This window comes from Pseudopipra pipra, chromosome 4 (assembly GCF_036250125.1).
Source record: "Pseudopipra pipra isolate bDixPip1 chromosome 4, bDixPip1.hap1, whole genome shotgun sequence".
In the NCBI taxonomy this organism is placed as follows: domain Eukaryota; kingdom Metazoa; phylum Chordata; class Aves; order Passeriformes; family Pipridae; genus Pseudopipra; species Pseudopipra pipra.
In genome coordinates, this window is record NC_087552.1 from 23030107 (window position 1) to 23048726 (window position 18620).

The 18620-nt window shown below is 37.9% G+C and overlaps 1 protein-coding gene across 9 annotated transcripts in view; it reads left to right on the forward strand.

Moving 5' to 3' along the window:
- Positions 1–18620, forward strand: part of PDLIM5 (PDZ and LIM domain 5) — a 126648-nt gene that overhangs the window by 94689 nt on the left and 13339 nt on the right. For all 9 annotated transcript variants that reach the window (XM_064651929.1, XM_064651930.1, XM_064651928.1 and 6 more), the window contains 2 exons: positions 4723–4901; positions 16446–16620. In XM_064651929.1, the coding sequence (XP_064507999.1) occupies positions 4723–4901; positions 16446–16620 (354 nt within the window). The remainder of the gene's footprint in view (positions 1–4722; positions 4902–16445; positions 16621–18620) is intronic.

Below are 18620 nucleotides of genomic sequence, written 5' to 3' on the forward strand. Positions count from 1 at the left end.
AAAAAGGCATGTGTATTTCCCCTGTTCATAGAGTTCTGTCATAATTCTCATGCCTACCTTTTTCTGGTATCCTGTATATAGGCACAACTATCATGTATTTTAATACTGGGCAAAATACATCATATGATTTGTATGACTGAAGCAGCAAAGCTTAAATATTGTGCTGCAAAGCTTTGGAGGAACATTTGTGCAACAGTTTACTTACAGGGTTTTTATGGCAGATAAGTCATCCTTTCCTTACTTTGAAGGTGCAAAGTTTCATTAATACAAATGTTTTTGAAAAGTTTGTATTAAAAAAGTCCTTTTTTATTTTTTCCCTCTTTAGTGCTATGCAAAACATTGTGTATATAATTTATAAGGCATTTGTTCAGGTTTCTAGAGTATGCTCGTTGTCTGCTTGGGGTTAACAGAGAACCATCAGGCAGCAATATGTAGTGCAAGGGAAGTCTTATTTTTGTTAAACCATTTTGGCTTTAGAAGACATAAAGCAGAATCAAGGCTATCATATTGTGCTTGGTTGTACCAGAAACCATTTTTTTTCCCTTTTTTTTGATTGTGTGTGTCTTGGTTTTGTTTTTCTCTTGAACCTGCTTGGGAGAGAAGCTTGAGTTAGCTTTTCTAAAGTTTGTTGAAGAAATTCTGAGTGGCATTATATAGGAGTTTCAATAGAAGGATGGAGGTAGGTTTAGGCATCTATAGCCACAGACCATGAGTTTTTCTTTTCTGTTTTTTTTTTTCTCTTTCCTTTTTTTTCTTTTTCGGGGCAAGAGTGGGGGGATGGAGAGGCAGAGCATCAAAACCTCTAAAGACATTCAGAAGGATTTTCCAGTGCAAATTTCTTAAAATATTCTGAAATGTGTTCAACGTGGTCTCTGAAAAACTGGTGCTTATTTCATGGGTGCTCTGGACCCACGTACACCCACACAGGAGGAGGAATTATTACTTTTTCTAGAGTTTTTTTTTTTTTTGCCAGTTTCCACAATGTTTTTGTTGATCAGGAGAGGGTAAGTCTAGGGAGCCTTTTGTGAACTCAAGATAAAGTTTGCACTGGCACTGGAACCCTATGTGTGTCCCCAGGCTTCAGACTGGCTCCCCAGAAAGTTGTGTTTTCCATATATGTACTCACTCTGATAGAAAAAGACTGCAATGTGTGATAGGAGTTGTTCTCCATGGAACAACAGTGTCTGTTATGTGCAAGCTAGCATATGTAAAAGATAGAGAGGCATCTTTGGCTTGCTTCTTTGCCATGAATCTTTCTGGGACTGTTTTTGCAATCTGTTTCCCTTGCAACTCACTTCCAGAATTATTTTGACTAATCTTCCTATAGCTTGTTAATCAAACTTCTCATAGGTTTTCAGGATGCAAGACTGAGTCTATCAGACTCATGTTTCACCATTCCTTCATTCTTGCACTGCTAAAACTCCTTGCCCAAAGCTTGACAGCAGAGCATTCCCACCTTGCAGGGAATGTTGTCTTGCAGGGATGTGACTCTTGGTTGCATTAGTTTTCATCATGGAAAACTTTCACATTTGCTGTAAGTATTCATCAGCTGGAGAAGGAGTTGTTCAGAGTTATGAAACAGAGTTAAAATGTTAATACTAGAGACAGAAGGTAGGTGTGTCATTAATAATAGTACAAGTGTTCTGATATCAAAATGTTCTTGACCTGAGCCTGACCAGTGAGTGTCAGCTGGAAAGTCTGAGAAAGTACTCACATGGAACTTGGTAAATACATAAGGTTTACCATTCCTCCCTCGGTTTCCTAGTAATGGCACTGAAAAGCAGATGGGAGCTCTCTTCCATAACCTGTTAATGTCCTTGAATTTCAGTACATATTTTTGTCTCTTCAAATCATGTAGTTTCTAGATAGTGAAACTTGGGTCATCATTTTACAATATCCTACTGAGTTACAAAATATTAGTGGAGCTAATTGTGGGTATTGTACAGCCACTTTGTAGAAGGTAAGTGTGCTTCTGAAAAGATCCTTCGCTATATTTATAAAGATGGATACAAATAATTGGAATTTGAGTGTTTCTTAGTGTAGAAGAACATAAAGTAAAATGTTGAGGAATTAATTTTGCAGCATGAATTTGAAGTTGAGCATTTCAAAGGTTGAACCTCTCATGAGGGAGACTCTGCTAAAGGAGCAGCATGTCTTTGAAAGGAAGACAAAGATGGATAAATCTTTCTACAGAGAACACTGCATGTGCACTCTCAGGCAACTGTGATTGGAGGCTGTAATTCAAGAAATATGGTGGCGGCCTGAGTTTATTCAACTCTTGCTTGAAAGAACCAGACACAGGGTACAAAGGATGTCCCAGACCTATCAGAAGTTTTGCCCTGAGGCCAGCATGATCCTCTCTGTCAGAATAAAGGCTTCAAGATTTTCCCTTGAGAAGCTTTTTGTCAAAATAGGCTCCTGGCACATAAGCTGCCAGAGGTGATAAAAAAAATCACGGGTAGTTTATACCTGGGTTTATAGTCGTCTTTTAGTTTGGGGTCATTAGGATTTCACTGAATTTCTAAATGAAGTGTCTCCAATAATCTCTTCAGGAGATCCGTATATGGGCCATTCACTTAAGAGTTGGACTCAATGATCCTTGTGGATCCCTTCCAACTCAGAATATATTATGAACTAGCATGCCACATCATTCACAAGCCTTAGAAATAAACCACAAAAATAGCAATAGTGAGTTTCCAATCAGCATTACAATCAACCTTGTGGACATGTGGTCAGTCTGCTTCCTCACCACCTTCTACCTGCAGGGTACTCTTTTTGATTGTCTTACATCTATTTTTGCTTGTCAAGGAGCCTCTTCTGTACAAGACAGCTGCTGACTCAGCAGGATTTCCTTTTTTATGATAGATGATTTGTATTATTTATCATTTATGTGTTCCAGACAAAGTCAGTAAAGAGGTGCTAGACTGAAAAAGCGATCTGGCAAACAGTGATGAGTCTCTTGGATGGAGAAGGAGGAAACTTTCTTTTTTTTTAGCACCAGCAGTGTTAATGAGGAATTCTTAAAGTTGCAGTGGGGCTCTGGCCTGGAAAGGGTTTGATGGGTTATGTGTCAAATATACTCAACAGTACAGAAGGACATTTCTGTAACTATGAAATTGCAGACAAATTTTTTTCATAGTGGAAGCCAATCCCAAACTACCTTGTCATCTTTGACTACTGAGCTGATACTTCACATCAGAGGATGTTTCCCTATCCTTTTTCTTTCAGTCTGCAATAGCACTTTTATGCAGTGTATCTCCACTGCCTCAAAATCTGCTGTAATAAAGAATTGTATCCTAGGCCTTTAAGAAGACTGATGTGTACTTTCAGGGCCTCCATTTGCACTATACAAATGTCTTTAAATAATTTTCAGCATCTGAACATAACAAAGTGCAGGGTCTCACTTTGTGCTTCACTGGGCTTGTGCACACTTTGTATAGAAAATCCATCAGTGTAAGTTCAACACAGATACCTCTGGTACCAAAGGCCTACAATCACAATAGCTGTTACTCATTAAACTGACCAGAGATATTCTCTAAACTGTGAATAATATATTTTATCCCTTGCCCAGAAGAAGATTCGAAATACGTGAATTATTTACCCTGTAAATCTAGAGACAAAAAAAATCAAGGTTATGAACTTGTGTTTTGGCCTCATGTTGTGTTCAAGTTCTTGCATGTTGTATGGGCAAGGCCATATTGTACATGTGCAGCACTTGTAAAGTAAAAATAGGTCATGGATTTTTACTTTATGAACTTGGCACAATCTATGATTCTGTGAATGACCCCAGTGAAATACGCGTGGTGCACGTGTGCTGTAAATTTCTTTTCCTTCAATAGAGGAAAGAATACAAGGCTTCTAGTGTGTTAACTGATGGGTTTTCAAATTGTGCAAAATATGTATTTGGAATGGTTTGGGCTGTATTTTGCAACATTGTTGAGTTAATTTCCTGTTTTTGTGGTCCTTTTAGTTTGAAAATGACCTTCATTAGCAATTATTCCTCTACGTTGAATATTTAAAATGAAAATATTTTTTTTCAGCTTCCCAAAAGCAAGTGAGAAATGAAAAATTTTCCTGTTGGCAGCATAATTAGTGGCTACTTACACTCTACATGAATTGTGATTAAGTTCAGTTTTCATCATGTGTGTTTTTAAAGAGCTAAAAGAGTTCTGCTATCCCTTAAAATATAAAAGCAGCTGTAAACTACTCTAAAGAGACAACATAAAATATTGTGCATGTTGTTTAATGAATAAAGAAACTTACAACTCTTTTGAAATATTTAATTGTTTGAGGCAGCACTGGCCTATAGAACAATATTACATTTAATTCAGTCACTTTTAGATTGATGATTTTTATTAAGATGTACAAGTATAATCTGCCTATATGAGTATTTGCCTAGTTTCCAAGGGGAAAAAAAAGGTATAAATGTGTGTGAGTGTACTAAATTTACAGCAAGGGTTCTACTTTAACCTGTATCATGTTGACATTTACTTATTTTAAATGGAAATCGTGAAGGGATTTAGTTGACTATATTGACTTCTGGCAGACATTACTCAAGTGTCAAGTGTCCAGTTGTTAAAAAACAGTTTGTTGGTGATGACAGAGCAGTGGGTGCTGCTTTGTTGCAGCAGGGTGAGGGAATATCTCTCCCCATCTCCATTTCACAAATTCTCTTGTTCTAGCAAGAGGCATTTTATTTATTCTTCCCTCATTTCTGAACAGTGATTCCCTGGAAGCCACCCAGCCCGCTGCTTTTACGACCCCCCCAGCAAGGAGCGTGCCTGCTTGCCAGGACAACGCGGATGCGAGACCTGCTCCCGCCAACACCACATCTGCTGCAGCCCTCAAACCAGTGGGACCCCTGGGTTCTGCCAAGGGCTGGCAGCCTCCAAACCAAGCAGGTAACTTTCAAAGAGGCTTTTTCTTGTTTGCTTAGAGACCTCTGGATAGCTCAGGAAAACATACTTCACCTTGGGTGTAAAAATAACAGGCTTCAAATGGCCATTTGTGGGTTTTGAGTACAGGCCAAAACTTTTCTTATCCTTACAAAGAGGATAAGAAAAACCAATGTAACTATTTTAGTAAACCAATAACCCTTGTAAGTAGCCTCATAGATGTAATTGGTTTCACAAACAAGCAAAATCAGATGTATCTGACCTCTATTAAAAGCATTAATACCAATCAATTATATATATATGCACCTCACAGCTTCAACTTGGTGCTTCCAGTGTGACTGTAAATTCAACCATAGTCCATGCTGTTTCAGGGTTGGGAATATCAACAGACATGTGTTTTCCAAGAAGCAATCTTTTCAGAAGTAGAAGTTAATTTAAAAAAAAAGATAAAAGAAAAAAGACTAAAACATTAGAGTGTTTACGTATTTGACGTCTGTAGGTTTTATTTGAGCAGGGTGCCAGATTATTGCATCACTTTGTGTTACAGAGATTTGTGTAAAGGTTCTTGCAAGGGCAATTTACATAGGTACTACTTTTGAATGTAGCTTGGTGATTCTTACCCCTTTAAACCCACACCAGAAAGTCTTATGTCTGGAAAGCGTGCTGTTTTCTTTATGAACACTCCTATGTTATAAACATATCTGTATTAAGATGTGTAATGTGTAACTGTGTAACTGTGTTTTTGTAATGTTACATGAAGTAGTAATCTTTTAGTCTGAATCACTCTTTGGTGGTGAACTAAACTTGAGTAGTAATTTCCAAGGATCTGGGAAATCTGTATTACTAATTAAGCTTTAACTTCATATTTTTCTTGCTAATATGAGATGAATAGTCTTGATTCTCTTTCTGACAGGATCTAATATGCTAAACAGGTCTATTTGTTTGTTTGCTTTTGTTCTACTGTTAAGGATTTTCCCCCTTTAAAAGTATATCCAATCCTGAAAAGAAACTACAGAGTTCCTGGCATAAAAATAAAGCAAAAACATAGGGTGTTAATGCTATGTGTTTTATAATGGCTTTGGTACTTCTGGCTAAATTACTGTTGTGGTTGGTAAAAAAATAAATGTATTTTGGTTGGGACATGCAGTTCTGCTAGCCAGCCTCAAGATGGCAATGTACTGTCATTGCTGTACTTCCCTGTCAAATAGCAAGTGTATTTTTAAGGGCAAGGTAAAGAATTTTTTAATTTAATATTTAAATTTAGATCACTTTAATTCTAGCATTGTTTAACTTCTTTGAGTTAGCTATCGTTCGTTATAGGGGTAAAAACCCCAAAGAAAACAACAACAAGAGCCCCAACTCTTTTTGAAGTTGCATTTTTGGTAGTGTGTGTGTGTAAGACAGATGTTTGTGGGAATATGATAGTCCTGCATTTTTGTTAAGTCACTGATTGTGCTCCGTGTTTGACATAACTTTGTCTCACCAAGTGATGAATTATTTTACCTGCACAGAAATCACTTATCAGCTTGGGGTTTTGGTAGTACTACACCCATTTTCAGTATATTGGTAGGTGTTTCACTGCTAAATCCTGCTAGCATACTGTAGTATTAATAGTAGTCAGTTGTTTGAAACAGACTTTTTTTTTTTAAGACGTACACAAGAAAGAGAAAGATTTAAAGGGACTAATTAAACTGTGCTTGATTCCATGCTACTTTGAAAATCTATGTCCATGCTCTTGGATAATGTGAAAAACTTAAAAATGTTTTTCACATTAGAGATACCAAGTAAGTAAATGAGGGGGAAAGCCAGACAGAGAATTTTTATGTTCCAAAATAACTTACAGAAAGTTTAGGAAAGTCGTATCGATAGAGAAGCTGGTGGAAGGAAATGGTCATGAGGATGTCAGCTTTATGCTGTCTTGCTGTAGGGTCCTGAGATGCACTGCTTAACTTCTGAAGAAACAAAGTTGTTATCTCTCCCTGAAAATATTGGGGGAAGCAGAAATAAAAGCCGTAGGAGAAACAGGCATTGAAAACATTGAAAAAAATTTTAGACAAAAAACCACCTTGATTTCAAGTTGAAGTCTGCCTTACGAAATAATTAGAAGGAAGATATAATCTTATGTAAATGTATATTATATGCTATTAGTAGCAGAAGTATATTGGGAGTATAGTTTTGTAGCTCTGATACCACTCACCCTTCTAATGAATACTGTATATAATATCAAGTTGTTTCCATAGCAAAGCAAGCATGTCACAGGATTTTGTTGGTGTCTGGGGAAGCTGTAAGCTGCTGATTGATTGTGTGGCATGAATATTACCAGTGATTTCATTAAGTTGTCTGACTACACAGATATGTCATTTGGTAGACAGCATCTTTTTGATTATTAGCTGGAATCTCCCTTTCTTGGATAGGCCATCAGAGAATACCCCTTTTTTGTTTGTTGTTTTTTTTTTTTTTTCTATTAAAAGTAGCATGGTGCTTTATTTTTTTTTTTTTTTTTTTTTTTTTTTTTTTTTTTTTTGCTACTATGAAAGTAAGAGAGGTTTTATTCTTCTTTGGAACAAATTCTTGATATTACAGGATTCCTAGTGGTTTGGTAGAGGAAATGAGGGATGACTGCTTCATGCAGTATTTTAAGGCTTGAGTAAGAGGCTGGATAAGCAGGATAAAAGCCTAGCTTGACAAATGAACAAAACAAGTGTGATCTCTGGCACACTGGGTGCACAAGGAGTTGAGCAGGTGGGGCAGGCACACAGTGCAGGGGTGGTATCTGCCTGGACAATGGTTTCCAAATAATTCATTTGCTATCAGCCTCTCTTGTCTGTGTTGTTGATTTTTTTCTGTTGTTGAAATAAGTAAAATTGTGGCTGTTGCTGTGTGTTAAGTGTACAGACTAGAATTTATAATAGTTCTCACTTCATTTTTTTCGAGCTATGAAGCTCTACTCACCCACCAAAAGCAGAAGGCTTTTACAAGATTATATTAAATTACAAAAAAGAAATTACCCAGAGCATCCTAGCTACATTGCAATGAGTTATTCTACTCTTTGATAACTATTACTCTACACTTATGTAACATTGATCACTACCCCCAAGGAACCCCAAAGCATTTTCTAGTCCTGGGCAAGGATACGTTGCTTGCACAGGAATGGCTTTCACTCGCCACTGCCATGCAGTCACTTTTTGGGTGAAACATAACAGCTGCTTGTCAGCATGCTTTAACACTCACGGCATCTTGAAAGGAAGTGAATAGCACCGAGGCTAATTGAAACTGCCGGGATAATTTAAGAAAGTATAATTGCCCAGCAAACACAGCTACACAAGTTGGAGTTAAGTCCACGAGACGAATTGTTGTCATGGAAAGAAGTGTAGCAGGATCTGTGATGGTCAGAAGAGGTCAGGACTTGCAGTGTTACATTTCTCACATGTAATTGCCTTCTCTTTCCTGACATTTTCAAAATGCTGTCGTTGGAGGATGAACTGCTGGGGCAGTGGGGACGAGAGAGACTGTGTGCCAGGCACAGCACTGCCAGCACTGCATCCTGCCTTCCAGTACAGGTGCTGTGCAGGCAGCTTGCTTGCTGGGGTCTGGTGGGATGGCAGGGGTCCCATGGGGAGCTGTTACAGCTGGTGGCCAGAAAGGCTGATTTGCTTCTTGGAAAGGAGGGTTTCATTGTAATTGCTGCCCTCCGTTCCTCCTAGGCTTCGCAGTTGAGTTACAAGGATGGGATGGGGAAGGTTTGCAATAGAAGTGTTCAAAGCTTACATTTTAAGTGACCATTTACTGACATGTGACAGTTTCCTTATTCCCAGGGTCTCTCTCAGGCTGATATCACTGAGATATATAATCCCCTTCCAGTAGAGCTGCTAAGGAATGTCAGCATATCCTGCAATACCCACAACTGTCAGTTGCCTAATCCTGAGCCAGCACATGTGTTAAGCACATGCTCCCTTCAGCAGAGGGAACACACTTGGAAGCTGACTGCAAGCACAGAAAAATTGCTCCCCAGGCATCTTTGTTTTAAAAATTCTGCTATTGCCTTGAAGTTGTTTTCGTGTATTTGGTACCCTTTCATTTACCTCCTCTGGAGTTATCTTTAACTATCTTGCTGCATTTTTTTTTTTATTTTTTTATATCTCATTCCCCCAATAATATTAGAATTTTAAAAGCAGAAGAAAATAAAAGACTGCTCTTAGGTGTGATTTGACATCCTGCTCTACATATACTGACACTCTTGAGTCTTTGTCTCCTTCCTTGCTATTTATTCTGCTACTTACTTCCCTAAAGGAAATGGGGAAAAAATCTAGACTGTACCAAACTGTGGAGTTTGGCCATCAGGTATGAAGATGGGGAGAGGGAGGAAGGCACTGAGATATATTGTGCTACCACAAAATGCTTGTACTGCCAGTAAGTCCTTGCTCAAGGTCCATAAAGGGATGGACTGAACACTCTCTGTCCTCATCACCTTTCCTTTTCTGTGTTTCGTTTGTAATTGCCCCAGCCTCTATATCAGTTCTGTTGACCTTACAGGCTACTCTGAGTAGGTAAGTATTCTCAAAGCCCATCAGCTTTGAGAATACTTTTGCATGGAAAAGGCAACTAAACTATTGTATCAGCATCACCTTCTTCATTAAGTTCTGCAATTTTGTTTTTAGAGCCCTCATATACTAATTTGTTCCCTTTGTAGTACAGGAATTTAAAGGCAGGACTAATTACTGGAGTTCAAAAAGCTACTTGCCCGTTGAGGACTGTGGTCTGCACATGGCAAAGAAACTGGAGTAACATTACTAGTCATTAAGGCAAATCCTTATATTGTTGGTAAGGCCTCTGCTGGAAACCGGTCCCAAAATATAAGAAGGTCCAGTATTTTTTACCAAAAAAGGTTGTTAAAGATTGCTTCTTCATGGTGTAGTTACCATTTATGAAAGCAGAAAGCCTTGTCCATAAAAGTGTTATGATTGACAGGTCAAAACACAAAAGCTTCCTGATTCTGGTCTATGGACTGTTATTAATTTTTCATCTAATCTAAATGATTGTGCATCATGTGACAGCAAACCACAAGAGTTTCTTCTTACAAGTTAAGTAATGTGAAGTCACTTAGCCAAGCAAAACCTATTGTGAAACCAGAGTAATTTACAAATGTTACCCTTGATGTCAGTATGAAATTTTAACTCCTGTAGACATGGCAAAAAAATTAATATGTTTCTAAAACTTTAACGTCTATCTCTAAGAAGGGGCAGACCATAGTAATGATGCAGAAGTGTGCCACCTACTTTTTAGAGACATTATACCCTGGTGTACCTCACTACAAGATCTGCTAAATAGGAACTCAGCTTTCTGTTACAAATTTTCTCAGACAATTTTCCTATGATTTGATTTTACTAAATTCACTAATTCACTAAATTTGCTGATTTGCTCTTGCACCAAGCTGCACACTTAAATGAATTGTTTGCACAAGTCGGACAGATGCATGTTTCTTTATGTAATCATTTAAACAGAGATTAAGAGATTATTTAGCTCTGTGGTTATTTCACATGCATCAAGTGAGAACATTCGCTGACTTTCAAAACTAGATGCTCGTTTTCTTTGATTTGTTAAAAAGCAACTAGCCTCTTGCTATGGACTCATCAGATTAGTTCCTCTTCATTCGCTAGCACCAACTCAGAGGAGTGATGTGTTCAGATGCACAGGTGTATGACATCCAAGAATTATGCCTAATATTTGTTCCATAAATGAAAAGTTGGTATTCCTCTGGTAAGTGCATTCTTATCAGTATTCAGTGTTAAACATCAGCTTCATGAAACTGGCAGGTAATCTACATGAAACTGGACAGACATGCTCTCTGGAGGCATAGTCAAGCTGTCAAGGTCAGAGTAGGAGCTAACTGCAAGGGAGGCAATATCTTATCTGCAGAATGCTACCAAGTGAGGTTCTAAACTGCCACTCCAAAGAAATGAAACACTGTTGTACAGGTCTTCATTTTCTCTTTCTCCTTGAGTCACATTTTCGATAAAAGCAATGCCAGTTGTGCCAAATTTGTGATGGTATGTGATGTAACAAATCACAAGGAGACAGACTGAGCAAGCCAAAACCACCATACTCATTTTAATTAAGATGCTTTACAGTCATTTACCCAGAGCCTTTCCAGTTGAAAGGCTGGTTACTAACGCAGGAACTATTCCCTCTACTTGCAAGGGTTGTTGAAATTGGGCCGGGGTGGCACCTGTTTTGATTTTCCACGGGTGCATACCAGCTTTCACCCGGCATTTAAAGACATGATAATGGTTTAATCATTTAATCCTTCCTGCTCTGCCTTTAATCAGTGAAAGGAGTTTAGCTATGACCGTGTTTCCAAGACTCCATAAGAAACAAAGGAACAACTATGGAACACAGAGGTTCCAGGTTTTTTTGTGGGGTTTGTTTTTGTTTTTTTCTCACCTCTTACTTGTCCTGTAGCATTCTCCATTGAACATGTGTGATTTCCTGCAGGCCTGGGAGTGGATGGGATGTTATATACAGCTACTGCAATGAGCTGACAACTGAGCTTTTCAGACACGTTGCTTCATCCAGCCATATGTTTGGTTTGGAAGGAAGGAACAGGAAGATTTCCTACACCACAGATATATTAAGAGAAGTCAGAAAATTGGACGTATGAAGCTCTATATTTTCCATTTATAATACAGTAGTTTAATAGAAGTGTATAAATCACTGAGTTAGAACACTTTAAAATGAAGTTCTGACACTCCCCCTGCTTAAAGTAGCATTGTTATTTATAGATATTACATGAAGTCTGATGTTATGTTTAAGTGAGCGTTAAACAGTTCAGGCTGTTGTATTGTTGCTACGCACCGGAGAACCTCTGTCAAAGTGACTTTGGCACCACTGCGTATCCGCCTTTCTCCCTTTGTCTTCCAAACCTTTCACCAGTGTTTGCAGTTATCCATGTGCTCAGCGATGGAACAGCCTATTGTTAGACTATTGAGGGCAAAGTCACACTGGGATTTTTAAAAAAAATTTTAAAAAGCCAATTCTTTACCTTGCCTAAAAGACTGTTAAATATTAAACTAACCATACCAAGGAGTTTAGTGAAAGCAAACACCGTGGGTTTGCTAAACTTAACCTAATAAAGTAGAAAGTTAATGGTCAGGTACAGTGTGTTTTCTGTTTTAGAAAAAAAAAAACAGTAATGACAATACTCTAGTGCAAATCAACACTGCTTTAGAATGTTTAATTAAAGAGAGTGAATGTGAAGTGAAGCCTGCAAAACTCCAAAATCTGGCCACAGAGATCTTTTCATGACTTGCAGAGAACCCAAACCTCTCTGGCACTCGGGTCAGAATAGCTCCTGCTGGGGTGTATAATTCTTATAAATTATTTCTTTCATTTATTAACTATATTTATTATTATAATTTTAAATCTTCAGACCACCCACAGAAGTTGCTGTGCTTTGTTCTGTTTCAAGCAGCAAAGGTGCCAAACCAGAAAATACGGGGTGAAATTGTGTCGTGAGGAAGCTGGAGTGGTTTCCTTTCCCACTCCCATGCAGTCATTATTCACAATTAAAAATGTGCATGCACCACAACAGATCTCGAATATGAGGACATCTCCCTAGCATTCTTTGAGAACAAAGCTGCTGATCACTTATGTAAAATTTAAAAAGCAAAGTATAAAGCACAAACCACAGGAGAGCTCAGACTGATTGCCAAGAGAGGTCTTCACTTAGGTTGAGTGTAATGAGTTGGACCTACCTTGGCACTACTAATGTGCCCTGGTAAAATCTTCTCATTGCAAGAAAAAAAACCACCTGCACCAGTTTTCTGGGCCTGATGTTTTTAAATCAAATGGTTGTGTTTCAATTTGAAAGATTTCCAAGGGAATAGGGAAAAGAAAGTAGAAGAAGAGAATATGTGAACTCACAGAATGTCTCCTTCCTCTCTGTTTGCAGTAAAAACATCTCATCCAGTACTGTTAAACTTGCTGTTTAAGTATAAAAAATAGGTGGGGAAAATCAGTGTTCATTCTAAACAAAAAACAGACCTAATATTTGAAATTCTCTAGCTACAAGAGGTTGAGTATTGTTGGAAAAAAATACTGAGAATTCATATAGATTTAAGTAGGGAGTTAATAGTAGGGGGCTTTAAAATCAAAAGCAAACCAACTAAACAAAAATGCCACCACAAACAAAAACATGCTCTGTGGGCTGCAGTGAAAGTAATGAACCTCTGGTAAAATTACTGAAGTGTTAAAGGGATGTTTGTGGGCTATGGAAAGACAAAAGTGGCCAATAAAAGCTGTCCTCCTGCTGGTGTTCAGAATGGAACAAGGAAGATAAAAGACTGAGACAAATCAAGCAGTGAGAGAGGAATAGTGATCTATGGTGAAAGAAAAATAAATCTAGAGAACAACTGTAGAAGGTTTATAAAGAATCCAGTATAATAAATGCAGTGAAATAGATGTGAAGGTATTTTACAGAGTATGGATCTGAAGACAATGGAAGTAGACTTGTCTTTAGGAATTACAATCTAAATGGAAAGAAACTTGAGTCCTTGCTTTCCAAGGGTTTTTGGGCAGAAGGCAACTTCTATCTTAGTTCTCAGATGCTGATGACATCTGCAGTGATTCATTAGATATTGTTCCCATCATAGTAGACCAGATAGTGACAGAAATTCACAAATGGCAGTAGAAAGCCTTTTAGAACGTAGTTTTTGTCCAGTGCCCAGAAATACTCTGGCAAATACAGGATGATCTGAAGGCTTAGGGCTTATTTGTTATTCTTCTTACTCTGTTGGCATTGTGATCTCATAGGAGTCCTACATCTGCTGAAGGTCTGGGCACTGAGCTTCAGTGCACTGCTTTCGGTGGAAGTGGAGTGGGTCCATTTGCCTTTGCTGATCCTCAACACTAAATGCCCAGCTTGGTTTTGCTTAGGTCACAGCTTTTGCTTAGCATGATACTGATTTGTGTGGTTTATATTACAATTTGCTTAAAAGAGAATTTTTGTTTTAACATGATGGACTATCTCCTTCTCTCCTTTTTTAGTGTTTTAAATAACTCAGAAATGACTGATCTAACTGCTTTGTAGAGAAGGTTTACATAGAGAAATTCTTCTCCTGGCCGGCAGTAACTTTGAAGTTAGTGATCAGAAAAGCATCATTCATAAAAACAGCATTAATGAAAGCTGTAATGAGACCAAAGAAAAGGGAACAATTGTGATGTTTGTACTTTTTTTTTCCACTGTAAGCAAGCAGACAGACTTTTTTTAACAACGCAGTGCAAATAAGCTAGCTGATGTGTCTGAATGGGCTTTGGGATTCAGTAGAAAAACAGAAATTAGCAATGCTGCAATTTGATTTATGGCAAAAGCGGTCTTCAAACAGATTTGGTTTTAGTGTGTATTGCTGTATTCTCATGAAATGGGATCTGAAAATTGGAAAGCCATGTGTGATGACAGAGGAGGAAAGTGCTATTAATCAACACCGCTTTTGTTCATGTCTTCAAAGCCATTCTGCCACCTTTTTCATTTTTATCTGTTCCTAGGTTTTCAGCTTAGCAGGCATTTATCATATAAACTGAAGTACAGTAGCAGAGTTACTTGTTCAAGATTAAGTGCTTCTATTCCTAAATTCTTTCTACTCAGAAATGTTGAATGTTTCAAGATTAAGATGTTATTTTTTCAGGACATTGCAAATTAATTAGTTATACATTAAATATAATGAATAGCCTTGTATTAAAAAAAAAAAAAAAAAAAAAAAACCACAAAAAAACAAAAATCAACCCTGATGGACTGTTATACTTTTTGCTGCTTCAGATTCTGAAAAGGATCCAAAAATATGTCAGCGTTGAAATGACCTGGTATGAGAAAATTTGATGAACCAACCATTTAAACAAAAAAAAGGTGTATAAATATATTGTTTCTTTATACATAGAAAGAGTAAGCAAAAGTAGGTTTTGAGCCCATATCAACAGGTTAACACCAAGCGTAATTATAGTACAGAAGTATTGGTTTTAAAAAGGAGTTCTCTTCCAGCTGTGTTGCCTCAGCCTGTGCATGAGTAGAGGAGGAGGTTGTAAACTAAATTTCATGGTATTGTTTTGATTAAATTGTGTAGTGCTTGGCTATCTTACTTCTGTAAATAACACAGTATTGGCATTTCCGCTGGATTTTCTGTAGATTCACATCTTCTCTGTGAATTAGTATGCCACTTTTGAGCAGGGAATGCATTGTTTTGCCTGAAAGGTATTTGCAACTTTTCAGTAGGACAGAGGCTGATCAGCATTACATTAATGGAGATAATGAGAAAGAATTTTTCATCTTTTCCGTACAAGATGATAGGAAGAATGAGAGAGGATGAATAGCACAAAGATTACCAGCTCCACGAACTAGTTTTTTTGCAAAGCTACATACCGATGCCTTGACCCTGGTGTTGGAGAGCTGCATCTTTGCAGCAGAAGCATCATCCTGCGCTGTCTGATGTCTCGGTCACTGCTTTGTTGTTTGTCTCTGAGTTTCCATTCAAATCTTAATTTCACTTTTTGATTTACAAGGTTTGGCAAGGCTGCACTAAAGCCAAGACACCGAGTAAACACTCGTGGTTTCTTTTGCCTGTGGTTGCAAACAAAAGGCTATGGAAATGTGGGGGGTTTTATAGCGTACTTGAAAAAGAAAAAGGTATCTCCACTTGACAGGAATAACTGCTCCCATAAACTATTGTTGCCGTAGCTTGTACGTTACCAAGGTAGATATGTCAATAGAGGAGAAAGAAAAGCAGAGGAATGTTTGTTTCTTCATTACCCTGGGCAACAGTATCATCTGTACCTTTCATTTTTGTAAATGCATTTTTCGAACTCCACAAAAACTTATGTCTATTCTGCAACTCTAAAAACCTGAGTAGACATGGAAGTGTGTCTTGTGTACATTTCTGAAAATGTCAGGGTTTTATTTGTGTCATAACTTCTATAAGGAGGATGTGAACATGACCTTTGGAGTGCTTTAGATTGGCAGAATCCAGTGATCTAGAGTAGTGTATAATTTTAATTTAGAAATATATTTTCCTTATACAGTACTCTATTTTAAGTTCCTGTACATGTTGTATTAATGTGTACTCTTGTTTAACCTGTTAGTAATGATGTATGATCTATTGCACTCAGTGAGAAATGTTTTGAGTAGGTATGTCATACTCTCCTGCCTCTGTTCATACACTGATATTCTTGGCTTCAACTTTTCTATCTAAAGCAAAATAATGCTTTCAGAGGTTGTATATTCTTTTCCTTAACTTCTTCATCATACTGAAATTTGTCCACTACTTCTACAAGTTAGCCAAAAGCATTCTGTGTTATTTCACAGATGTTTCATAAAGTAGGTAGGACTGATTTTGTAACTTAATGGCAGAGGAGGGGGAAATGAGCGCTTTTTAATTTGTCCATTTGAGTAGGCGGGTATACATTGGACAAAGACGTTAGGCAAATGTTACTTGTTGCTTGTATTTCAGATTAATTTACTTGGTACTAAAAGATGGTATTCTGAATGCTTTGGCACTTTTTCCCCAGTTCCTGCCAGTGGATGGACATCGAACAGTATTAAATCACCTGGAACAACTGCCCCGAGTGAAAAACCTGACACAGCACCTCAGCTAAATGAACAAGACACGTTGGTTCAGAGAGCAGAGCATATTCCAGCGGGAAAGCGTACTCCCATGTGTGCACACTGTAATCAAGTCATCAGGTTTGTACCTCTTTTCTGAGTGCAGTCTTTGCTGGGTACAAAACTGGCTCTATGGCCAGGCTCAGAGAGGGGTGATGAATAGAACTAAATCCAGTTGACGGCCGGTCACTAGTGGTGTTCCCCAGGGCTCAGTATTGGAGCCAGTCCTGTTTAATATCTTTATCAATGTTCTGCACTGGGATTGAGATGACCTGTTAGTTTGCAGGTGACACCAAGTTGGGTGGGAGTGTTGATCTATATTTGGCATTGCTGAGACTGCACCTTGCATCCTGTTGTTCAGTTTTGGGCTCCTCGCTACAACAAAGACATTGAGGTGCTGGAACATGTCCAGAGAAGGGTAATGCAGCTTGTGAAGGATCTGGAATGCAACTCTGATTAGGAGGAGCTGGGGTTGTTCAGCTTGGATAAAAAGAGGCTCAGGGGAGACCTTATCACTCTCTACAACTACCTGAAAGGAGGTTGTAGTGAGGTGGGGATCGGTCTCTTCTCCCAGTTAACAAGTGATATAACATGGCCTCAGGATGTGACAGGGGAGGCTTAGATTGGATATTAGGAAAACTTTCTTCACCAAAAGGGTTGTCCAGCACTTGAACAGGGAATTGTTGGAGTCATCATCCCTGGAGATATTTAAAAGACATGTAGATATGGCACTTACAAACATGGCTTAATGGTGGGTTAATGATTGGACTCGATGATCTTAAAGGTCTTTTCCCATCTAAAGGATTCTGTGATCCTGTTCATCCTGAAGGCTCTCTCACAGCAGGGCTTTGTCTTGTTTTCATGGGTTTTGAGTCTTTAATCACAAGTATTTTAAGGCTTCATTTCAATAGGGCAGAACACTTTTTTTCATGCATGGTTTCTCTAACAAAAATGAGAATACTTTGGAGGAAAAATATTGTGAACTGTATACAGTCACAGTCTTACAGCCCATTTTACAGAGAATCAGAAAGCTGGGTGTTATAGAGTAAAAGTAAAACTAAACAAAAGCAAGCAACTTCGTTTTCACTTATACACCCATTCCAGTAGAATTGGGAATATTACCTAATTGGAAACCAGAGTGTATAGTCCTATAAAGACTATTCAAAAATGTTGATTTAGAAATCATAATTTCTACCTGAGAAGAAGAAGAATAACAGAAGAAAAGCATGAAGTGATGTTTTAACAGTTACTAGGATTGGATTAATAATAATTTCCTGCACCACTAGATTTCAAAGTCTTTGATGGGCTCTCTGCCTTTGGATATTATGGTAGCTACTGTCCTTGACTTGTATGACAGGGGTAGAAAATCTTAAGCAACACAAACACAAGTTTGCCAAATGACATTAAGTTAAATAAATTTTGCTGAGCCCACAAGATATCCTATTGTTAGTCAGAATTTCATATGGAGGAAGAATTGAATCTGGGTTGCATTGTTCAGTCAGTGATTTCTGACAATTAGTCGTGATTGTCTCATCCAGGGAGCTATAATTGTTTTTATTGCCGATGTGCAAATCATCCTGATTTTCATCTATTTCACTTTTTATTTCTTCCCAAAAATAGAGATCTCCTAGGATTATTGGAAGAAATATACTCTTTAAAATTATTTTCTTCTTGCTTTTTCAGTCATTTTTATTGTTGAACTACAAGGGGAAAGTAATGCATTAAAGTATATAGTTGTTTATTTATCTATGCCCCATGTTTTCAGTGGACAAAATACGAGATCCTGCCCCGTGTTTCACCATGGTTTAAGAAAGAGACCTTTTTATTAGAAAACATAAATTCTGAAAAATAAGGAACTCTATAAGCTGTATAATTTTCATTCAGTATAATACAAAATCAGCTTTTCCACCATGGGCTTTTTTACCCTCTTGAGCCCTGGATTGGATTCTACATCAGAAGCAGCAGCTAACACAAATCACTTGATCTCCAGGGTTCATTTGAGTCCAGCTTGTTTGCTTCCATTAGGTTTCTGTCTGATAGTTCACTACCAGTTCAGTTAATACCGGGTTAATTTTAGAACA